This window comes from Platalea leucorodia, assembly GCF_965183815.1.
Source record: "Platalea leucorodia genome assembly, chromosome: 8".
Lineage (NCBI taxonomy): Eukaryota > Metazoa > Chordata > Aves > Pelecaniformes > Threskiornithidae > Platalea > Platalea leucorodia.
In genome coordinates, this window is record NC_138830.1 from 45,194,504 (window position 1) to 45,220,358 (window position 25,855).

Below are 25,855 nucleotides of genomic sequence, written 5' to 3' on the forward strand. Positions count from 1 at the left end.
CATACTTACACAGAGAATGAAATCTTTAACTTAGTCCAGCTTTAATTACAATAGAGAAGAATAACAGAGTCTATGGAGACTACTACTCATTATCAACCCAGTATTTTTAATCCAGACGTATCAGATCCTAGCATATTTTCATTGGAAAAAGGAGGGTGAGAGTTCTGTATCTACAAGAGTGATTCACTTCAGATAACTGGTTAATTAAACTATGACAAATACAGAAGTGGAAACTCAGCTTTTAAAGGAACAGGGTCCATGAAAAATAATCACATTTCTATGAAAAGACTCCATTCAGTACGGCAGAAAAAGCTGAAACAAGCTGCTATTATTATTACTACTACTACATTTGACATTGTGAATACTGTGCAGCTCCAATTTTATTTTTTTAAATGAAATATAAGAAGAAAGGTTGTATCCTTGCATTTTCCCCACAGCAATTTCTTTTAAAAAAAAGTCTTACCAAAGTCTTACCAAAGTTATCTTACTAAGCCACAGACTGTAAGATATGGTTTGAGGTGTCTTAAAACTTCACACAATTAAACAGAGCTTCATAATTCAAGAAATCAAAGGAACAAAGTAAAATTAGAGATGAAATAATGCCTATTGAAAGGATGGCTAAATCCATCTCTTGAACAACTGATTTGCCAATATTTCAAATGCATCTCCTATCCCTATGAAACAATATACAATCGTTAACAAAACTCCAGGCCAAGGGACAAAGTGAACTTGCAAAAGTTTGCTACAATTTTACCAGGTTCCCCCCAAATCCAACTGTAGACCCATCCACATCAATACACTCCAAGCCCCGTTGCAGAAATGAACATTAGACTTTACTTGCCATCACCTAGCCACGAGCCACTTCTGAAACTCGTTATTCCCCAGACTTTTCAGTTTATATGAAATATGTCATAAATTCACAGCACGTAACATTTCTGGTAGGCAGCTCTAAGGTTGCCCCTGACACCCAGCGTACACTTTCAACTCCGTATTCCTGCTAGCTTAAATTGCCAAACCTTTTTGTCCGTTCTCTGCAGTTTACACATGGCAACGGTTGCATCGACTTGCCATTTTAGACTCAAAACGTGGGGCGTGCTGTGTTGTGTTGGTTTTTTTTTTTTAACTATAGGTGTTTATCATTTGAAAACTGTGCTGAAAGAAAATACTTTTCGAGAGACTACACCATTTCCTGAAGCGCATCGCGCTGCCTTGGCACTGGATACCGGAATATTGACGACTCCTGACTGACAAAGGCAAGAGCCAGGAGGTCACCTAAGCACAGGAACTGCAAGGTAAACACCAATTATTTTGAGCCTTTGAATAAAGCCACCAGCTCAGCCGCACGGGGCCATCGCCAGCGGCTGTGCGCTGCTGTCGGGTCTCCGCGCTGAGTGGAAGCTGAAGTCGGGGTGATTCACGTATCGATGGAGCCACCGACACCGCCCGTGCAGGAGCCCGGGGGCAGCGCTCCGCGGAGCGGGCCAGAGGGGCACAGCCGCAGCGCGACGCGGCTCCGCCGCGCTGTGGGGACGGAGCCGGGGCGGAGGCGAGGGGCCGGCGGCGGGGAGGCGCCCGGCAGCCCGCGCGCCCCGCGGCACCCGGCGGCGAGGAGGCGGGGCGCGGCCGCGGCTGGCCCCGCGCTCGTCTCCGTGGCAACGGCGAGGAGGCGGCGGCGGCGCGGCGGCAGCGTCCACCCGCCGGTCACCTGACCCGGACCCGCCGGTCACGTGATACGGTCTCCATCGTCGCCATCTTGAAGCGGTGGCCGGGGGTGAGGAAAAAATTTTTCTTTTCTCCCTTCACTAAAGCCCAGGTACAAAGCGGGGCGGGCCCTCGGCGCCGCCGGGGCGAGCGGGCAGCGCCGGCGGCCGGCAGGTAGGGCGCAAGGCGCGGCGGCGGGCGGGCAGGCAGGCAGGCCGGCCGCGGGGCGGCGCGCCGCAGCCCATGTGCGGAGCCGCGGGCGGCTGCGGCTCCCGGCGGTGCCTTCCCCGGGCCGGGCCCAGGCCGCGGCCGCCTCCCTCTCCTCCCCTCACCGCATCGCCTCCCCGGCGGGCCAGCTCCCCGCGGCTCAGGCCGCCGGAGCGGCGGGCGCTGCTGCTCGCCCGCCCTGGGGCGCCGGGCCCGCTGCTCGAGGGCCGCGCCGGCGGCACCTGCGCGATATAAAGCGGGGGCCGCCCGGGGAGTGGCGGCAGGTGCGGGGGCGGCCGGCCCAGGGCGCGGAGGGGCAGGGGGGTCCCGCGGGAGGGTGTCGCGGATCCGCGGCCAGACGTCCCCGAGCCGCAGTCCCGGGGCAGGGGCTCCGCTGTCCGGGGGCGGCAGTTGGCAGCACAGAGCTCCCGCTGCTGAAGTTTCCCTGCCCTCAGGAGCCGCGATGTGATCAGACCGGCCTCCCGAGTGCGGCGTTGTGCAAAGCGGTGGTTGGCTTTCCCTAGTCCTGGAGGCATTTCACCCTGTCTCTGCCGGGCTCTCGAGGGCGTGTTTGACACAGGTGGAACCGGCAGCTCCAGCGCAGAGGCGCTTTCCTCTGGTCTGGATCTTCCCCTTCGGGCCCCTTTGTCATCCCCAGGCCCCGTATTTTAATTACCGGGTGGGTTGTGCAAAGGGTTCGTGCTGGCAGAGCAATTTGCCAGACTGAAGTTTTATGCCATGGGAGATTGAATCATCTTTGTTCTTAGTGAAAGGGAAAATATCTGCCTATTTAGCATTACTTACAAAGTTTTAAAAGTACCGAGTATAATTTAGGGTAGCACCATGTGCTTATAATTTTATTTAACTCATTCTCAGACTGAAAATATTTCAAGTAGACATTATTCCTTTGAGCACTTCATGTAATGTTAAATCTGCTTTCAGGGGGAAAAGCGCATTTGTTTACTTTTCATAACGGTTTTCAAACGTATTACAGCCAGTATGAAACAAACAACAAAGTATTTTTGTACAGCTAAATAGAATGGTTTTCAAATAATAACCTTAAACTTCTTTAAAGTTAATATGTAATTGGAGATATATGAAAAGGATAAATTTTTTCCTGGCCACATAGACAAGAGTTAGTCATTCAATATACTGCACCAAGCAGATAATAGAAATTGAAGCAGAAAATGCACATTGAGACATCTACTGTTTTATATTTAACAAGTTAAATACTTGGATGTTTCAGTTTAGTAGTAACTCTGTGGATACGCACATTGATTCCTGTTAATAGGATGATACTGAACTTGAATTAAATAAGCAGGCTATTTGGTATACACTTATGTCAAATGATCCTTCTTTGTTTTAAATGTATTTATTTTTTAATTTCTATCTCCTCCAATTTATCTACGATTGCAGTGCAGTATTGATAATTTTTAATCTGTTTACATAGATCCAGCTAAAGGCATAAGGCCTTAAGTTGCTTAGTTTTCTAGTTATCATGGATCCAACTGTCCTATGGCTTTATTTATATTTTATTAAATTTTCAATTTTAATGTAGATTTTAGCCACTACCAAGTAAATATTCTTCAAATTAACACTGAAAAATAGTAACACTGTAGAGAGTAGTCTTGTCTTTCTTAATGATTCAGAATTGACAATATTGCTGCATTTTCAACTTGAAATATTTTACATGAGCATATGAAGTGTGAATGATATTAACATTGCTTATACTGATAGTTCAGATGATAACCGGAATTGTCAGTTGAATGGCAAATAAAGGTAACTTGAATAGTTCTGCCCAGAATTTTTCTGTAGTGGGAAAGGGGCACCACAGAACCCATTCTCATATGTCTGTTCATTATAATGCTGTATACTAAAGCCATAAGTAGAAAAGAGTGGATTTCATGACTCTTTAGGACCAGTTCTGGAAGTTCTGGTTTGGCCTGTGTATGTTTCTTGGGGGAAAAAAAAAAAAAAAATCCACATGAAAGAACCTGGGATAAGTTTTCAAGGATGACTGATAAAAGAAATATCTGACATCTCTTTATGTTCTAAATTTTATATATAGTATATAGAAATATATATTGTGTATAAAATATATGTGTGTATATATAGTGGAACTTGAATAGGTTATTTTTAGACATTTTTTCAGGATTAAATTCCACTATAAGTCTTTCTGTCTGGCTCCTCCACCCCTTACCCCACAGCTTTGCCCACATCACAAAGTATGTTTTCATGTAAATTTATACATATTGTCTTCTAATTTAACCTCCAACAGTACCACATTATTGCCTGTGTGTGCTGGTTTTGGCTGGGATAGAGTTAATTTTCTTCCTAGTAGATGGTATAGTACGGTATTTTGGATTTAGGATGAGAATAATGTTCATAACACACTGATGTTGTTAGAATGTGCTCGTTTTGGCTGGGATAGAGTTAATTTTCATCATAGTAGCTAGTATGGGGCTATGTTTTGGATTTGTGCTGGAAACAGTGTTGATAATACAGGGATGTTTTAGTTATTGCTGAGCAGCGCTTACAGAGAGTCAAGGCCTTTTCTGCTTCTCACCCACCCCACCGAGGAGGCTGGGGGTGCACAAGAAGCTGGGAGGGGACACAGCGGGGACAGCTGACCCCAGCTGACCAAAGGGACATCCCACACCATATGATGTCGTGCTCAGCACATACAGCTGGGGGAAAAAGAAGGAAGGGGGGGACGTTCAGAGTGATGGCGTTTGTCTTCCCAAGTCACTGTTACATGTGATGGAGCCCTGCTTTCCTGGGGATGGCTGAACACCTGCCTGCCGGTGGGAAGCAGTGAATGAATTCCTTGCTTTGCTTTGCTCGCATGCACAACTTTTGCTTTACCTATTAAACTGTCTTTATCTCAACCCAGGAATTTTCTCATTTTTACCCTTTTGATTCTCTCCCCCATCCCACCAGGGGGGAGTGAGCGAGGGGCTGTGTGGTGCTTAGTTGCTGGCTGGGGTTAAACCACAACACTGTGGTTTATGGTTAGAAATGTTTAAAGGAAGTGTAAGTGGAAATAGTTATTGCCTTTAGCTTCCCCTCAAAACAGAAAAAAATTACTCTTCATAATTTTAGCACCTATTGATTTTCCCTACAATTAAGGTATTGTAGAAAAAGCTACAATTAGTAGCTTTTCTAGAAAATTACATTTATAATAAGAAGTATGATTTGACATTTGAATGGTCTTTCATACAGTCATAGCAAAATGACTGATGCAAGTAAATACCAGAATTACTTTCTTTTCCTAACATTTCAAGGAAAAAAAATGCTTATTTTTGTAAATTATGTTGTTGCAAATTGTTGTTTGCTTTAGGAGACATCAGTGTATCAGAGTATGTATGTTAGGAATACATTTTCGTATCATATCGTGGCTTTTAAACATAAATATGACAGTTACTATTGATTGGTATATTTAAGTGTCTAGCATTCAAATGTGTATTCCTTGCAAAGAAAAAGACAATAGCTGTAACAATGCTAATCAGCCTATACTTGAAAAATATTTATCTTGCCCTTGTACAACTTGGAGGCAGGCAGTTATAGGCTCTCTTGGAATTGTTCTGTCCTGCTGTATTGAATAGCATCTATGCTGTCCACTAAATGTCGTCAAAATCTTTGGCTATTTATATAGCCATCCTGAAAGTTTTTATTAAGTTAGTGGCATTAGGCTTCCATATTTAGTAGAGGGAGAAATCCGAATAGTACTGGGTTGTATTTTTATTGTTGTGCATGTATAAATTTTAATTTTTTATAAAACGCTTTTTCCTAGGTATTATGGAAGAAGGAAGCAGCGTTGCACTATTGATGCCAAATATTGGGGAACAGGAAGCTGTGCTGATTTCTGAAACAGTCATTGGCCCAACACTGCAGAACAGTGAAGATCAGAGAAAATGTAAAACTGATCCACTAATCCATGTTATCCAGAAACTAAGCAAAATAGTTGAAAGTGAGAAGTCACAAAGATGCCTTTTAATAGGGAAAAAACGTTCCCATCCTAATGCTTCTGCACAGCCCTTTGATGCAGACGGTCTTTGTGAAATCCCAGCTAAAACGATTGAGCTATCTGTTATTGCTACTAAAAAGACTGAAGAGTTGCAAGCAGGTTATTTTGTGACTGAATGTCTTCCACAAAGCAAAAAAAAGGTGACGTGCTACCAGTGCAGTCTATGTAAGTTTCTATCACCTTCTCTCTTAACACTACAAGAACATATAAAACAACATGGGCAGAAAAATGAAGTGATATTAATGTGCTCAGAATGTCATTTTGCTTCCAAAAGCCAAGAAGAACTTGAATCCCACTTCCAAAATTACCATGAGAATGATGGTAAAAAGAGCATCCAGACAAAAGTGCAGCAATGCGTAAATGTCGCAAGTTCATTTTTGCAAGGGCCAGTGGAAGGAAGTGTCAAATCAGGGACTGATCAGACAGGAAATCTGGAATGTAAAGATATAAATCAGTCTACTCATCTGCCTGAAATGGGTAGGAGAAAATGGTATACTTACGAGCAGTATGGCATGTACCGGTGTTTAATTTGTCGGTACACCTGCGGTCAGCAAAGAATGTTGAAAACACACGCTTGGAAACATGCAGGAGAGGTTGATTGCTCCTATCCTATCTTTGAGGAAGAAAATGAAACTACCAACTTGTCAGAGACAGTTGTAACTCACACACCTCATAGCATGGATACAGTTGTTCTTTCTTTGGAAAACAATGAACTTGATATCCATAGTGAACCTTCTCTTCAACTTCAGATTTGCAATTCTGAGCAACTGTCATGTAAATTGCCAGTAGGAACAAATGTAAAAGAGGAAGAGATGTTAAATCAGTCTCTAGTGCATTCTCCTGCTACAGAGGTTTTAGAGGAGACTGTATCAGATACAGAACAGGATAATATGATAACTGATAGCCTACTTTCATCAGCACAGAAAATCATCAATTGTAGTCCAAATAAAAAGGGTCATGTTAATGTAATAGTAGAGCGTTTGCCAGGTGCTGAAGAAAGTGTCTTACAAAAGCCTTTCTTGATGAACAATGACATGGAAACAGAAAAAAACTTAATCTCCGAGGAGTCCCATGTTAGTTGTGAAGAACCTGGTGAAGTTTATCGTTCGGATGAAATTCAAGAAGTAATAATAGGATGGAATAATACTGAGAAGAAAGATAATGAATTAAGCTCTAATAAAAACGTAACAACTGATGAAAACGTGCCTCCTGCACGAAGAAGGACAAATTCAGAGTCTTTACGCCTACACTCATTAGCTGCAGAAGCTCTTGTTACAATGCCTATCAGAGCTGCAGAGCTAACAAGGTCTAGCTTCAGGACTCTGACTGGAGAAGATGCGGTGAATGCAGGTGCAGGGCAGGGAGAAGCTGATGGCCCATGCGTGGCTCATTCTAAAGTGGTATCCTCACTTAAGAATCCTTCAGAGGAGTTTAGTGGCTTAAACCAAAATGAATGTGCAATAGTTGAGATACAGAAAGAAAGGCCAGAGTTATCGGAAGCACCAATTAAAATGGGCATCAGTATGTCACTACTCACTGTCATTGAAAAACTGAAGGAGAGGACAGATCAGAATGCTTCTGATGATGACATTTTGAAAGAATTACAAGACAACGCACAATGCCAAAATGCAAATGATGCAAATATTCCTGGAAGTAACCTAGTAGAATATATACCTAATGTAGATCGACCCTACCGCTGTCGCCTCTGCCATTATAGCAGTGGTAATAAGGGCTACATAAAACAACACTTGAGAGTCCATCGTCAGAGGCAGCCGTACCAGTGTCCTATCTGTGAACACATTGCTGACAATAGTAAGGATTTAGAGAGCCACATGATCAACCACTGCAAAACAAGAATGTATCAGTGCAAGCAATGTGAAGAATCCTTTCATTATAAGGTAAAGTTCTTTCCTGTGCCTGTCTATAATAGCTAAATAACCTATTTTGCTACTTTTTTAATAATTCGTGATCCCTCTTTCTAACTTAATTCAGTCTGACATCCTGGCTTCATTGTCATTACAATTGGGGATTACTGCCAGCAGCACTTTCTGAATATATAATTCAGCTATAATTATTCTGCCTTACCCACTGAAATAAACTTGCTTCCTCACATAAGTTATTTTCCTGAGAACGATCTTATGGACGTGTTAATATCATGTTGTTTTTCTGCCCACGTGTAGCAACTACAGGAAGAAATGGAATCATCAGAGAATTTAATAGTTGAAACTTTAACAGAATGTTCAAACGTGCCCGCTAGTTGTGAGTGTGTGCAAAAGTAATCGTGGCATTTGAGGGTAACATGAGACACTTTGAAGCAGAAACTCTTCTTTTTTCCTCTGTTGTGTTGGGCTGGATGTTCTGTAGAACTTAGATCTGAAAGATTACACAGCAGAACAGAATAGTGTTCTTCCGCCATTTATATAATCCTTATTTCAAGCATTAGTGCTGGTGAATGTGTTCCTATGTACACAGTTCAGTACTCAGGAATATAGAATAGATAGCATCAGTATCTAGCTGTGCAACTGAAACTCTTGTAGGCACTGGTATTTTAAATTTTCCCATATTTACCATTGTTTGGTCCTAGTTTGAAAAAATGTACAGCTAGGGTAGTAAAAGGCTCTCTCTCCCCTCTCCTCTCCAAGCAAGTAGAAACAGGAATAACATATTCTTAAGTCACTAGGCTATATGAAAACTTGAGTCAATTTTCACACAAGCCACCCTCTGACATCTAATCTAATATTGCTTTTGGAGTATAGTGATTCTGGAGGAAGAACTGTTTGCCACTTGTCTATGGGAATGGAGGAAGAAGGAAATTTATTTTCTAAATGAACACAAATTATATAATCCTCTCAGTCACTCTCATCAATCCTTTACGTTATTAATTAATGTTATTTACTTTGTTTTGTTTCTCGTAAAATTACCTGAGGGATAATATGTATATATGTTAACATACATTTTATAACACTTGTCTTTAAAACTTCAGTAATGATGTCATAAATTATTGCAATATTTGAAGTGAGTAGTGTATGTTTGTAGTGTATATTTAAATGTGGGAAATTGTTTTTTCAGAGCCAACTGCGAAATCATGAAAGAGAACAACACAGTCTTCCAGATATTTTTTCAACAGCTACATCTAACAAACTAATAGTTTCCAATGAAGCAGATGAAAGAGAAGGTACTGTTTATGTTTACACCTGAAATTACAAAAAGTCACTCATAACGTTACTTCTGTTTGTATAAAACTGGTTTTAAGATCTCGTTCATGCTGAAATGTCTTCATGCCTGTTCGTAACCTTATATGTATGTTCTTTTCAGTGTGCAAAACTTACCACAGTCAGTTTTGCGATATCTTACTGACGTTATTGGTAGGTAAGACATTTTTGGCCCCTGTAATTAGACCTTGTATTTCTTCTTATTAAAAACAACTGGTATGGAGTATTACTCCGAATTTTTAAGAAAAAAATCTTTTTTTCCTTCCTTCAGCAGCTACAGTATTTTCCAAATCACCTATAGTAAACAAAAGAAAGCCTTTTTTTAAACTTACTGTGGTAATGTACTTTGCTGTCAGCACATACATACAATAACGTCCATTCTGTGTTTAGAAATTTCTGTTTAATTATGGTAATGTCCAAAATGAGTCATTTGGTTTAGCCCTAGAGAGGGAAACGTAAGGCATTCTAAAAATGCAACCTGTATCTGTAATAGTTGCCAGGGTAACAGTAGGTATGCATTTTCTAAATGTTTGTTTAACTGTGTATCTGCTTATAATTTAATAGTGTTTGTTTTAGCAACAACAACAACAAAAACCCAAACCCTTGGCATGTTAAGGTAGTGAAACAGGGGAAAAAATAGCCAAATTTTGAAGTTTAGGCAAAAATGTGGTCTTAAAATCTTTGAATGCAGCCTCTTCTCTGGTGAGTTAAAGTTACTGAAAATATTTACAGCATTTTTATTCTGAAGGCAACACTGTAATTATTAGTATTTTGCAATTCTAGAGCACTGTGGAAAAATACTAGTAATTATATTACTTCTGAACAACTGTGGGCTGAAGTATTTCCATTTTGTGCACATAGCTCTTTTTTGTCCTAACTGTGGCCTCTTTTTTGTTTAGATAGCAAAATGTGCACTATAATAGTACTTAGATTGCGGTTGAAATTTCTGGGTTCTACTCTCACTTCTACAGCTGACCAGTGAGTGCGAAAGTAATCATTGAAATTAATGCAGCTACTTGTGAAAAAAGGTACTAACCAGCATGAGCCAGGGTGGACGGCTTGAACCGTTAATGAGTTGTCCAAAGCGACATGGTACATGTCAGAATAAAATGAGATCCTTAACTCTGGACTTCTGTTGTCTTACCTCATGCTGCCTCTTTTTCTGGCTCTCAGTATACAAGTTAGAAACTTAAAAGTTAATTACCTTATCAGCCTCAGGTAAAATGACTCTTCCCAACTCCTTTTTGCTCTCATCAATGCAGAAGGCATTTAAACTCAGGAAATTGATCTGTAGTGCTTAGCACTTCCCTAAGACCTAAGCCTGAGAGAGCCATCTGAAGTCAGGGGGAGACAGGAAAAAGGCTAGGGAGGGTCTGCTGGTACTGGGAATGTTCCCCATTAGGTAGTGGGGGTTTTTCTTCAGAAGAAATAGCATAAATGTTTTAATGGAAGTGATAGCAAAGAAAACATTGTTAGTTTAGCTGGTTAGAAATATCTATGAGCACAGCTTGGACTATTCTGACGCCGTTTTGTTTGTTTTAAATCAGTATTTTTAAAGATGTCATGATACAGCAACGCCTGAAACATCAGATTTTGGGCAATACTGTACCTTTTGAACTAAAGTCCTGTTAAGGTAACTGAAAAACAAGATGCCTATCTGCTTTTGAAAATATTATGTTTTAATAAGGTGGTTTTAGAGTTTATATCCTGATCTTGTAACTTAACTTCCATGAAAGAGGAGCTCCTGTTCGAGAAAACTGCCTGCTTTCAATTTAATTACTTTAGAGATTTTTTTAAAACATTTTTTGCTCATTATTGTCTTACAGAAGCGTTACCGCCATGCACTTTAATTAATTGTTTGCCCCACATGAAATTTAGTAATGTGGCTTGAATGAAAACAGTTCTACTTTTCTACTTTTAAACTTTTATTAACTCATACTGTGGAATGCTTAAATTATTTCAGAACCAATTTATAATCAAATTGCAACACCACTGCAGTACAGCAATCTCTTGTCAAACAGATGTCATCCCTATAAAGCGACACAAAACAAAGAAGTTTATGGCAAAGCATCTGTTCATGTGAAAGATGCCTGAGCTGGAACAGTTTCCTATCTTGTTTATGAAATAGTCCTAACAGTCTCTTTATTCATCATGGTTGTACAATAAATTAAAAGGGAGCATTATGACACTGGATATGATCGGATTGTAAATGTCTAATAATGAAGGAATAGGGTAATAAGCAGCATTACAGGAGCACCTGTTACTACTGCTAGAACAAAGATCTGTCATTTCCATGTTCACTTTTAAGAGACCTGATATCCTCCACCCAGAAAGCAAAAAAGGCCCCAAACCCACAAGAAATAAGCCAGTGGAGGGGGTGGGGGACACGACTGCTACTTTGCAACAGTGAGAGATTATATGATGTATTATAATTTATGTGCATTTTGTTGAAGGAATAAATATAAAGTAGTGATTGGTATAAATAATTGTTCCTAAGTGTGTGCTACTGGGCGGTTAGCCACTTATAACTATGCAATGGATAATATGTTTGCATAATGCTTTAAAAATCTCATTAGATACTGTTTGTTTTAAGCTGCCTGCCCAATAAAATACCAAATTCATAACAGAAAATACATTTGGAAGCAGTTTATTCTAGAGCTGCAGAATTTAAGATGGAAAACCAATTCAAGTAGAGCATGCAATAGCTTAACTTTCACACAACCCCTGCTTTCCCATAGATCTGCAGCCCAGTAAGTGTCTTTGTATTCATTTGAGGTCTTCTACATAAATGTGCATTCATAAAAGTATAATGATAGAAATACAAATTCCAAAGTCTCCAGGTATATAATTAAATTGTTTTGATAACTTGCATTAAAAAAAACCTAATAAATTCTACTATATGAGCATATTGTAGGAAAAATTCTGAAATATTTTGCTTTAAGTTTGACTTGCAAAGAGTGCATGTTATATATTCCATATTATTTTTTATAAGAAAGCTAGAAGAGTGGGCACTGTGTCATGTTTTAAAGTAGAAAATATAAAATTTTTTTTTTCTGTTGTCTTGATACACACAGAATTATTCAAATTTTATTTCAGACTGTCTTTGTATTCAGATTGCTATTTTATTTTATATGACATACTATATATTCTTCAGAATAACCCTCTGGGATTATCAGCCCTGCCTAATTACTTTGCATCTTGAACCAAAAGTGCTGGATTTTGAAGTTAAAGTTTAATTAGTGGTAATTTTCCATTACTGTTTAAGTTAGCTGTGTGACTGTATCCCTCAGAATAATAGATCTAAAACTTTTCTTGACATAATTCAGTGCCCACCTGTGGAAAAAAAATCAAAGTGAAAAGTTGAACTTCCATTTTGGATGACTCGTTCTACTGGTTTATTCTGCAGTGTTTCCTTAAAGAGTTTTAACATAAAGATTCTTAATTGTTGCTTTGATAATGAAAAGATTCAGCCTGGGTTATTGGAGTCCAGCATCATCAAGAAGAAACTCGAAGAACAAAATTATCGTTACAAAACCTGTTCAATATTTTGGACTCAGGGACGGAACTTCTGTTTTCACGATAAACTCTACAGTTCCTCCTGAGTTCAATCTACTTGTCTCATTCCTCTCTTCTCTCCCTTTTAGCTAAAAAGAATTGAAATTCAGGAGGTGATAAAGGAGGGGGGGTTGGTCAGTTTTTATTACTCCAAACTGGAGAGACGTTCGTGGTATTTGGACTTAAGCAGAGACGTGTCTAAAAAGTCTACTTTCCATCTTTTTGGACAGTCACTTATTTCAAATTTCAAGCTTGTCTGTCTTTTCAAACTGCAAGTTGGAACAGTGGCAGACAGACCCTCCTCTCAGTGTGACATGGACCTTCAGGGCTCTTGACCCTGACAAGCCTTCAACAGAATTCTTCAGGATTCAGAATAGAGTGATCCCATTTGGGAAATCAGAACTTACATTTTTCAGGGAGGGGAGTTATTTTTGGATTGGGGAGGAGCTGGGCAGCCTGGGAAGCAGATCACCTGCTGATATTATCAGAGTTCTTAAGGCAATATCTACTAAAAAACATCCAGCTAATACACCCTTTTCTGTTCCAGCTAGGGTCATCTGGTGTATCCTACTGGTAGTAAACCCCTTCACAACACAAAGTAATGATTTGTTTGTTCTGGAGATGTGCTTCATATGAGCATGAAGAGTTTCTGAAGTCTGTTCTTGGAAGATTTGAGCTTTACTTTGTCTCCCACACATTATTTATTGAATCTTATATTTATTTTGGTTTGGGGGTGTACTTTAGTAATGATCTTTACCCACCAGAGAAATTCTCTAAGGATCTCTATCAGAGTTTCTTCAAAGCCCATGTACGTAACTGAGAGCAGTGGCTTGGCCGTTCAGCCAGCTAATAAGAATTTGGTGTAAAGACAAAATGAACTTCAGCACCTTACTTGCACTTGAGGGAAAAAAAAGAAGTAGAATTACTTAGGCTAGTGAAGAGGTAGGATGCAGAAAGAAAACCCTTTGATTTTAGTTTGTTTCTTTTGGCAGTAGTGCTGATTTAAACAGCTCCAGCATCGGTGTTCTTTCATGTTTCTGCTGTTACCTCGTTTGGGGAGTGCGTGAAGGCTGCACGATAGGCTGGAATGGGAAAATGACCTGCATAAAAAATACCATCCCTCTTCCTGAATGTTAATATTTTAACCCAAATCAGTTCCATTATTCAGTGAGGGAGCAGGGATAGGGCTGTTTAAGTCTACACACTGACATCTCAAAAATATTCAAACTGTGTGCTTGCAGGCACACATTTTCCTATTTTAAATTAGTCATTAGCCCTTGTCTCTGCAACCATTAATTTTTCAATAGTCTCTTTCATTCTGGAAAGAAAAAATGATTTTTGTTACAATTGCTTTTTAGTAATTTGGAGAAGTTCCAAATTATTTCTTAACACATCTGGTCAGTATCTATTTTTTTTAATCATCTCAGATCCTTCTGCAAGTGTGAGTATATGTGGATGATAAAGAGGATTTAGATGCTTCAGGGAGGCCTTTTGCTTTTCTTTTGTATGTTTGCCAGTTTAAAACTTGTCCTTTCTCAATGCCCATCTTTTCCCTTGATTTGATCCATTCTGCAAAGCAGTGAAACTGCTGGGTTCAGCAGTTCCCACATTTTGTCACCTTTTGCTGTAACACAGGATTTTAACCCAGCTGCAGGAAGAAGGGAAGTGTCCGCGTCGAGAGAAAGAATGTGTTTTTCTAAAATTTTAGTAATTCCAGTAAATGGTAGGGCGAATGCAGAACAGCATGGTAAATAAACTATACCTTTATTATCTCTGTGTCCATTGCCAGTTTGTTCCACATACTTTAAAAGTATTAAATATTTATAGATATTTAAAAGTATTACTTTAAAATGTCTATTCATGTTTCATAATTCAGTTGTGCTGAAATTGTCATCTAAGAACTCCTTACAATGCTGAATGCAACTCCCTAAAATAATGGATTTTGTTTCATATAGGAAATAAGTCTTCAGTTCAGAAACTGTATAGATGTGATGTGTGTGACTACACAAGCACAACTTACGTTGGTGTCCGAAATCACAGACGAATTCATAACTCCGATAAGCCATATAGGTAAGTGTCTCAGTTATTGCTGGCTAATGCCACTTGCCTGGTTTACTTGTTTTAACTAAAAAGGTTACTTAATTGCTCATGCAATTTTGAAGGTATTGTTAAAGAATTTCAGTTACATAATTTTACTGCAAATTTGAAGAAGCCACACTTGCTGGTCGACTCATGCTGTGTAATTAAGATTTGCTAACTTTTCCAGGATGCTTCTTTTGCTATAGCAGACTACTGCGTGTTTTAAGCACTCAGATGTGGAAAGGGAAATAATTACATTGTAATATTGAACTATGGCGAATAGTAATATATTTCTCGAACTCCTTGCACACTTCAAGTTCATTTCAGATTTGCTTTATTGCAAAGTGTTCTCCATTGTCATATTGCTACTTTGCACACTGGCTTCTAGAGTGTGGCAAAATTCTGCCCTTTGTCTTGTTGCCAATCCCCTCATCTTTTTCACAGGTTTCAAACAATATTAACACACTCACTTAGGATCAGAATTTATAACTTTTCTACAAGGATGTTATACGGATTTATATCGAAACTTTGATATGTAAAATCACATGTAATACTATAGTTCAGGTTCCCAGCAGAAAAATAAATCATGCATTTTTCTATTGGTTGCTGCATAAATTCCTGCAAATTCAATCTATGCTCATTCAGTGTGGATCTCTGTCCCTCTCTAGTGGCTAGAAAATAGATCCGAGTTAATAGAATTTTTGAACTAATATACTTCTATCTTTTTAATACAAATTCTGGAAACTCAACACCTTGAAATGCTGAGCTCAGCCAAGGACTTTCTCTTTTGGATAAACAAACCCGGAAGATGTGTTGTATTTTGATTTGTGCATTATAATGATATCCCAGAACACTAGCAAAAATTTGCAAGATGTTTGCTCAGAGAGCAACTGTGGAATACAAATAGATTTTTTTTTTCTCCTCAGAATCTTCCCTGTTGCCATTATTTGTTAGTTAGTGGGGTTGGAACAGCAGATACTGTAGAGTGGCTTGTGTATCGTAGTTTTCTGAATTGGTGTTAGCCAGCCTGTTTGATTTAGGAACCCTTGAAAATTTTCCATTGGTGATATAGACTGCTGCATACTAAATTTAAGCCTACTGATTTGGCTTGCTTTTCTTATTATTTTTTCATAAACCCCTTAGACAAATCTGCAGACCTGGTAGGATACTTAAGCCGCAGCCTAAAAACCATAAAGATCCAGTATTTATGGTATTTCTCCTTCTGAAACATGTATTCCTCAAGCCTTTCATAGTATCAGATAGCAACCTACTATGTTGCTGCCATTTTTATAACTGTAAATATATTTTATTATTTGTTTGACAAAAATTGCTGGAAATTAAACTGTATAGCCTCCAATGATACATTTTTGTAGATTTGATAGCTTCTGGATTTTAATACTGCACAATTAAGTCCTTTCAAAAATAAAGTGAGTAATCTCAAGTTAAGTATCCTGCAGTCTCAAACTGTTTCACACTATAGACCAGACTTAGTAAATATTGGACATTTTGCCATTTCAAAAAAAGAAACAACTGAAGTCCTAATAAATACAGGGAGTTTTAGCTGAGCTTGATGGCTTCTGTTTCAATATGTTGTATACAGGAAGCTTGTGTGGTAGCATATTGATATTTGTGAATAGCATAGTATTTTGTATAATACTTTGGGATCTAAATCCAGGGATCTAAATCTAGATCCAGACTGTTTTATGTATTGTTTTTATACAAAGAATTTGTGACAGAAGTAAAAAAATAAAAATTCAGACACCATGATGTGACACACTTGTCTTAGGGCACTTGAATCTAAATGTGAATCTAAATAAACTTCCCTTTCAGATATAATGGTCTGAAACGTAGACATTTTATTACTAAATAGATAGTTTGGCTTTTAAAATGTCATGAGAAACATGGCTATTGCTTTAAGTAGAACATGTATTATTGAGGAACAAGACTCACTTCTAAATAGACTATGTCCCCTATAGCTCTTATGGTCATATTTTGCCTTCGTGTAACATAGCCAAGCAACTTGCATCTACATCTCCCTTATGCTTCGTGATGCTTACCAACTTCAGTAGAGGTGCACAAGACAGATGTCAGGAAGGAACATCGTCCATATGCCTCGTGATTCTTGCTCAAAGGTGGAGGCTTTTTTGGGCTGCAAAAGATTCTCACAGTCCAAAAATTGAAAGTTAATGTCATCACTTGGACTTCTGTAAATATTGTTAGTCTTTAACTGTAGTCTTTCCAGATACCTTTGCTTTCTCATAGATTTTTATTTCTGGAATAGTGTTAGCAGTTAATTGCCAGATTAGTTTACTTGTTGTTGTCTCTTTAGATGTCGAGTATGTGACTTCGCCACCACAAATATGAATAGCTTGAAATGCCATATGAGGCGCCACCCCCAGGAGCATCAGGCAGTGCAGCTAATGGAACAGTACAAGTATGTAACTTCTAATTTGGCAAAAAGCTGTGATAGTAGTGATTTTGTTATGTGAAGATACAAAGCAGAGTTCAGATCCTGTTATTCTCCCTCCTACATTCATTCTTTGTTCCAGTGACTTTTTGGTTTGGTTTTTTTTTTTGAGAGAGAGAGAAAGAGATTCGATGTGGCATTCCCAGGTGATGTTTGCGCTGGCTAATTAAACATGTCCATGACCTCCCTCTGGTACAGTATTCGGCTTTTTCTTTCCAGAATGGGGTGGTTGCATATAAACTGCCTATTGCAAGTAGTTTCTGGACCCTGTTAATTAGCAAAGCATGCATGGAACTGTGTGGGAGAATGCATGTGCCCAAACCATGCCAGGGACACTTCTAACATTAAACATTATAGATTGTGTCATGGTTTAACCCCACTTGGCAACCAAGCACCACATGGCCGCTCGCTCACCCTCCCCACCCCTCTGGGCTAGGGGAGAGAATCTGAAGAGCAAAAGTAGGATAAAGCTCATGGGTTGAGACAAGAACAGTTTAATAATAGAAATATAATAATGATGATAATAAGAATAATAATAGTAATAATAGTAATAATGAAAAGGAAAACAATGAGAGAGAGAGAGAGAGAGAGAGAGAGAGGGAAACAAAACCCAGGAAAAACAAGTGATGCAGCCGCTCACCACCCACTGACTGATGCCCAGCCTGTCCCCAGCCAACTCCCCCTAACTTATATACTGGGAATGACGTCATATGGTATGGAATAGCCCTTTGGCCAGTTTGGGTCAGCTGTTCTGGCTATGCTCCCTCCCAGCTTCTTGTGCACCTCCTCGCTGGCAGAGTATGGAAAGCTGAAAAGTCCTTGACTTAAGCGTAAACGCTGCTTAGCAACAACTAAAACATCAGCGTGATATCGCATTATTCTCATGCTAAATCCAAAACACAGCACTGTACCAGCTACTAGGAAGAAAATTAACTCTACCCCAGCCAAACCCAGGACAGATTGTTAAATTCTGGTACCCAGGAATGTTCTCGGGCTTCATTTAATATCCTAGTCTAGGCACAGCCTTTGCATATACGTGTTAGTTAGAATCCAGATTGGGATCATGCTGCCCTAATTAAGAATTAATATGAATAGTCATTATGTTTAATTGATGAGTGTCCTTTATAGTTTGTCTATAGATATATGAGGGTTTTTTTTATATATATATATATATATATATATGAGAAAGTTGGCACAAATATGTGCAATCGTTTACTACTAACTTGCAACAAAAAATAAAAGCTGGGAAAGGAAAGCAAATCAGGAATATTCTGAACATTTCTTAGTGGAAGACTTTAAAGGCAATAGGAAGAATCCAAATAAATCACATTCACATAAGGGTTGCTTCTCAAGAAAATCTGCTTCTACAACTTCAAAGTCCTTCCACTTCATTTTTTCCCCAAAACATTCCTAGTAGCGTTAAGTTCTATTTGCTCTGCGGTCACGCTTCATACAGTATTGCTGAGTGCTCTTAGTACTACTAGAAGATTACTGAAAACCTCCACACTTCGGTCCCTGCGTCCCCATGGAAGTAGTCTATCAAAAACTGCAAGGTAATTGTTTCCTCACTAGATCAATTTAGGATACACTTGAACAGTACAGTTTATTAATTCAACATAGGTCAACCAGTAGGGTTCTACTACTAAACTCAATGGTAAAATAATTTTATTTCTCTGGGAATGTCTTGCATATACTGTAACTATACATTAAGTATATGATCATAAATTGTAGTGCATCAGGCTAAAAGCTATTGAGTTTCTGTGTCTTTGATGTTAAAGCAATCGACAGCATTTGGCTTGTGATATTGTTCTCAGCAACGTAAATCTGATTAGTAAATCACCTGAGTAAATTAATTTACTTCAAACAATGAGACTGTAATTAAAAGGGGATAAAAACAAACACTGAACTGTTGCTTCATTCACTGTGTTACCAACCCACTGACCAAGCTGTGTTAGTGGCAGAGAAAAATCATATATATAATAAGACTAGTGGAATACATGTGTATATAGGATGGAATTAAGATTATTTGTTGATCTTTGTGTTTTGCAAAAAATTATTTTGGCCTAATTTTATCTATAAATTAACTATAAGGTCTACCTTTTATCTTATTTTTAATGATGCCATTATTTTGTAACAGCCTTATTAGAAATATTAAGATTTTCAACCTGAGAGTGAACTTGCCTATATTTGAAAGCATCCATTTTCTTTATAAGGCTTCAAATTACAAGGAAAAGAGAAACATAGGCTAGTACATTCCAAATCAAGTAATAAAGTGAGCTGAAAGGACATGCCTGTTGTTCCCCAGCAGGACAGAATTATCTTGCTACATAAGCAAGGTAACATACCATGCCTTCGCCTAACTTGTGAGATTTTTGCTGCTCTCCACAATCTTTTGCTGAGCAGAAGTAGTTTCCTTTATATGATTATTTGCAAGGCATTTAAGGATTATATCCTACTGTCATTAAAAGAAGTGGTAAAACTTTACTGAATTGTAGTATGTAACATGGTTTTATGTAGGCCTTCTTGTGTTTCCAGGTTATATTTCTGAAAAGGTCTTAAAAATTTACAAAAACTTCCTAGTATAGTCGTCATTTTAACAGACTCACCATAGTGTGACATATTGGGATCACATTGCTTGAGCAGAAAACATTTTACTCTCATTGAGGAATGAGATAGACTAAGATGCATTCCTAGCTGTAGTTTATTGGAACGAGGTTGCCTTTGATTGATCCTGGTCTTTTCTGTGTGATTTGAGAAACTGAAGACTTCCAAAGTAAGTCTAAGGGGTAGCTAAGCAAAGTAGCTTCCTTGTCCAAAAGACAAGGAGCTATGTCGTCTTTACCATGAGTAGTCTTCTGCTCTGGAGTGATGTCATGCAGTATCACTCATCTCCTTCATGCTGAGATGACTAATCTATCATCTTAGAAAACATTTGTAAAAAAACTCCTCTGTTGTGTGTTTATGTATGAAAAAAGTCCTGTGGCATTTGATCAGTCTTGGGTTATTTGTGTCCATAAATATATGCTACATCTCTATGTAAATAGGATTTATTCTTCAGGGTTTTATTCTTTACTGTATAAGACAGCGTCTCATAGGGAAATAGAAAATTTAGTCTTGTGGTGCCCGAGCTGATGGAAAAACTCTATGGACAAATTGTCACCTGTCTGAATCTCGATCTGTGAATATATTCAAAATCTGACTGGACACCGTCCTCGGCAGACTGCTCTAGCTGAACCTGCTTGAGCAGGTGGATTGGACTAGGTGATCTCAAGAGGTCCCTTCCAACTTCAACAATTCTGTGATACTTAAATAAACTGATCTATGCTACACCAGGAAAGGCTTTATTAGTTCAATTAAAATTATCAGTGCTAATTACACAGCTTCTGCTTGGTTCAGACCAATGGCAAAGAGAGCTCACTACCAGCCTGCCAGATACCACACTGATGTACTCCATGTTTCTGCAGTCATCATAACTATTGCATTTTTGCAGTATTTAAACAGTTTTAACAGGCCAAACAGATAAGGTTTTAATTCAGTTGTTTAAGAAGTCAGAAAAAGCAAACTTAAATTCTCAGATCCTAAAAATAGCCTTACATTTCAAAATGAAACTTTGTAAACTAGCTTGACCTAGTTATGAAACTGAAAAGGGGGACTGTGGAGAGAATTGACATAGAATTATAGAATCGTTTAGGTTGGAAAAGACCCTTAAGATCATCGAGTCCAACCGTTAACCTAACACTGCCAAGTCCACCACTAAACCATGTCCCTAAGCACCACATCTACATGGCTTTTAAATACTTCCAGGGATGGAGACTCAACCACTTCCCTGGGCAGCCTGGTCCAGTGCTTGACAATCCTTCCGGAGAAGAAATTTTCCTAATATCCAACCTAAACCTCCCTTGGCGCAGCTCGAGGCCATTTCCTCTTGAAATTGTGTATCTCTCTGTTTACTCATCCTTTTGGAAGAACTAATCTATTACTAAACTAATAAAATTTAACTTCTAAATGTTTCTCTTTTTCCTTCTCCACTTTTTTTTTCCTAGGTGTTCTCTCTGTGGATATGTATGTAGCCATCCTCCATCCCTGAAGTCCCACATGTGGAAACATGCAAGTGACCAAAATTATAACTATGAACAAGTGAACAAGGCTATTAATGATGCAATTTCACAAAGCAGCAGGTATGTCTGATTTACTTTCAAGCCCTATCATCGAGAATTTTCAAAGGACCCAACTCTGATCCAAAATAAAGTTCCCGTCAAAAAGCAACAACTGTACCTTTTGATATTTTTTTCGGTTTTTATTATTATTTCAGGTTTCAAGGACAGCTTCCTGACAAAACCTTATTGGAAGGCACAGATGAAAGTACAGTACCTATACTAGGAAGTTCAGACAACTTGGTGTCTTTTACAGAGTCTATTAACCAGACTACGAATGAAATTTCAGGTTCTGATGAAAATGAAAAACCTAACTTGATGAATACCTCATGCAGTTTAGAAAAGAACTCCACTCTACCCCATCTTGGCACAGAATATTGTGTTCTTCTCTTCTGCTGCTGCATTTGTGGTTTTGAGTCTACCAACAAAGAAAATCTGCTGGATCATATGAAAGAACATGAGGGTGAGATCATAAACATCATTCTAAATAAGGACCACGGCACAACTCAGAGCACAAACTAGGTGAAGCAGTAAGTTAAGGAGAGGGTTTCCTAGAGTGAATATTTTCTTTCTTTGCTAATTTTTGCCTGAGAAACTTGCTAAAGAGAAGAATTGCGAGCAAAACTTGATTTGAACATCCTGAGTCCTTGTTTCAGTAGGAGTTCAATATTTTAACTAGGGATCGATGAATCATTTAAGAGATAAGTATAAGGAGTGGGGAACAGAACGATCCATTTGAACCTGTTATTTCTCTCTATGGTGCCAAGAATGTAGGATTGTTGGGGTTTTTTTCTTTTATTGTCAGGTACTAGTCAGTAATAATGCATTAGTACAGTATGTTAAAACCCAAAGGTATCAAAGCTTTGTATCAATTGAGAAGCTTTTTTCTTCCTCCCTGTTTGTTGTTTTCCAAGTATTTCAGCAAAGAACTTTTTTACCCACTTTTTTGAAACTGGCAACAGACCAAATACAGATTTTACAATACGATCTCATAAGCCCCACTGCCTGGATTCTGGAAAGTAGGGAGAGGGGACGTGGGTGAGGGCATGTGTGTGCTTGCATGCATGCATAGGCGTTTCATTTTTCCCAGTCTATTTTTAAGGCCTTACAAACTCCCAAGTTGTCCTTCAACAAAGACTGCTATCCTTTCTATTGATTTAGAGCAGCAGGAGCTGAGGAGCCTAGAAGCATTTTGCTAATACCTATTTTTCTGATTGGATCCTAACTAAAAAACTGTTATGTTTTGAATTGATAGTGTGTAAAAGTTCCTTTAGAATAATGACCTACTGTTTCGTAATGGTTTTCTTGATACATTCAGCAGAACTATTTTTTTTTAAAAAAAAAGCTTATCTTATGTCACTTTTAATTTGTGGTGATTACTTTGCAGTATGTCTGAGCAATGTTTTTTAATGAGAACAAGATACTAACAACAATTGCCACAAAGAGATGTAGATTAAACCTATGTAGATTCCTAAAGCTGTAGGTGAGCACAAAGTGGGACTTTGAGAAATGCCTACATGCTTTGGAGTTTTTTGAAATCCCACTGGCTGTCTAAATTTCCCATTTGTCTGGCAGAGCTGTAACTGTAGAAATAATTCAGTGAAAGATAAGAGTAATCTTCCTGTAGAAAATCATATTTAAAAAAAAAAAGGCAAACAATATTTTAAGCAAAAGCTGTCTCCAGTCACTTGTAGAATAAATTTTACTAGTGCATATAATATGGATTCATAAAGGGAATTAGGGATTACTTTGTTTTCTAAGAAACACATAGAAATCTCTCCCTTTTAAAGCCTTTAGCTTCTAAAATTACAGTGCCTTTTTTTTTTTTTACAGTTACAGCAGTTTGCAGTAGAAGACATTCACCTATGTATCAGTTTGGAATATTATTATACTGGCTAATTACCTGGCAACTTTGTTGAAGTTATTTATAAAGTTGGCTACTTAAATTGTTTGAAATATATGCTTCAATCAGGTGAAGTAGTAGCACTTCCAAAGGAGCCCTTTAGCAGCCAGATTTAAACTTTCTCGTTTGGGCATGTATTTTTGCTTTTAATGAATGGCAGACGCACAGAAGCATGCCTAGTTCCTGACATGGGGATGCAGTTACCTGATTTTTAGTAGCTCATTACTTAAAAAATGACTTACTCTTAGAAAAATAGTATTTTATGGTTACTTCCTATTTATACATTTCTGCTAGCAGAAATAAGCTACAACTGTAAATCTAAGAAGGTGGCATATGTAGCGTACAGTCCATTGCACTATCGCTGACTAGAAACGGCAAACCGGAAAAGAAAACAAGTCTTGTTGCGAATTTATGAAGCGGCACAAAATCTAAAGGCCAGGGTAAAGGCACTAAGATTCCAAGTACATTTGATGATTTTTGTTTTCAAGGATTTCCTCATTTTGACTTGTTCTTTTGGGTTAAATATCTATTATTTCCTTTATAAATGAGATAGCAGAAAGTACACATTTTACTTTAAAAATTAGTCAGGATATGTCAAAGCATTTTTGTGTCAGGTATTTAAGATGTTTTAAATACATATGTGAAGTAAGTATACATTATTTTCAGTTAAAAGTTATTTTTCATATTCCTACAGATGGATTTTACATTTGAAAAATATAATTTATTTACATGATCTCAAATTCAATTAGAGATAGTAAACTTTTAATGGGATATTCATACTGTCTTATTGACACCAATATTTTACCTTCGATATAGAATTCATGTGAAAATAGTACATTATCTGGAATACATCTCAACTTTCTGCTTCAGAGATCCCATTTGTTGAAAAAATTAAAGATACAAAGAGATACGTAGTAATGCTAAACTACAAATCAGTATTCACAGAAACAATATTTTGCCACATTGTTATTTTTGTGTAAAGGGATAATTATTTTAAAGTTGCTCAGCTGTTGAAAGTTAAAAAGGTGAAAACCTTGCATTCATAAACTAAGAAGGAGATGGCAGTGAACCAAGACTTAAAAAGCAAGTAACCTTGAATCAAAATTAACAGTTTTGGTGCAAGCCACACTTGCAGCATTGAGTATAATGCGCCAGGACTCATTGTAATGGGATTACTAAGCAGGATGCGTTTATGCCATCTTGTTGCTTTTTTCTTTTTGACCATGTGTTCCTATAAAATCGTAGAAAGTTAGTTGCCTCTAAAAACCATTATCAATCCTAGCAAATGCCAACAAATAATTCTTTCCCATATGCACAGAGATGTATTTTTTTTAACTGTCTCCGTGCTGCTTGCCATTAGTTACCCACTCACAATTCCTGTGGACTTTATCACAAGTTCTGCATGTGAAGTAATTATAGACCTAGTTTTTCTGAAAGCAAATTATTCCTCAGGTTATCTGCTTTAGAAAGTGTACGGTTGGCTTGGTTGCATGTTATGTAAGGGTTTTTAAGCACATTTCAAAGTCACCAACACTGCGGTCTTCCCCTTTCTTTGAGCTTTTAAAATATTTTCAGATCTTCTGTCACAGCACTATCAGATGATCAGCTATTCACTTGCTGTTTGTTTAAATTAGATTTTATTCTGTGATATGAACTATAACTTGCAGCTTTGTTTTAAATGCCTATACTTCTACTAAAGAGAAAACTTCCTTCATACTAGACTATACTGATAAATAGGTGCATATTTCATCTTTCCAATTTATGCTTGGCCTGGAAAAATAGAGTGGGATTCAGTCAGAGTTACTGTATTTTCCTCTTTCAGAAGCACTTATTTAATCATTTTAAAAAATGTACAGTTGGTGCTCAAAGTAACATTTGTTAAGATATATTTAATAGAAATTTACATTTGCATTTGATATTCATGGACATGGGTACATGTATTTTTTTAAGAAAAGGTATTGTAACACTATGGCACTGCTTTTATAGCCAAAGTATAAAAAAATATAGAAAACTGACATGTAAAGACTGCAGTTAATTCTGATACTGTATCTTATTAAATAGGATGACTTTCATTTTATAAAATTATCCAGCACATTAAGCTGCATGCCTTAAGCTCTCTCTAGGATTGTGTTCCTGATAGATGACTGTTTGGAACTATGAAGCAAAGTCTGTAGTACTACTTTAACTACCTTCTGAAATACTGTACAATGTTAGAATAATTTATTTTGCTTTACAGGAGTTTGTCACGTATGGACTTTAATATTGTATTTTGGTAATAAACTTTTTTTGTTAAACACTCTAGTCACTTTTATTTGACCTGTATGAAATAAGAATATGGAAAATTCAAACACTGAACCAGTGTTTAGAGAGATGGGAATCTGTTTAAATCAGAAAGTATTTGAAATACTTTACTGCCATTTCTCACTCTTGTGTCAAGTTATTACAGTTTTAATACTGTTAATACAAGTTTTCTAAAAGTAACTGTCGTAATGAAATATGAGACTACTAAGTCAAAATACTTGTAAGACTGCATGCAGTTATAATGGGACA

General features: G+C 38.0%; 1 protein-coding gene across 7 annotated transcripts; it reads left to right on the forward strand.

Annotated features, from left to right (window-relative positions):
- The first annotated feature begins 1,694 nt into the window (after positions 1-1,694).
- Positions 1,695-25,599, forward strand: ZNF507 (zinc finger protein 507). 7 transcript variants are annotated; one of them, XM_082320222.1, is made up of 7 exons: positions 1,695-1,771; positions 5,702-7,833; positions 9,005-9,110; positions 14,658-14,772; positions 17,111-17,215; positions 21,292-21,426; positions 21,561-25,599. In XM_082320222.1, the coding sequence occupies exons 2-7, from the start codon at positions 5,707-5,709 to the stop codon at positions 21,922-21,924; spliced, it is 2,952 nt and encodes a 983-aa protein (XP_082176348.1). In that variant the 5' UTR covers positions 1,695-1,771; positions 5,702-5,706; the 3' UTR covers positions 21,925-25,599. The 7 variants fall into 7 exon arrangements, with proteins under 7 accessions (XP_082176348.1, XP_082176347.1, XP_082176349.1 ...); XM_082320221.1 differs by having other exon boundaries at positions 1,723-1,875; XM_082320223.1 differs by having other exon boundaries at positions 1,727-1,813.
- The last annotated feature ends 256 nt before the right edge of the window (positions 25,600-25,855 follow it).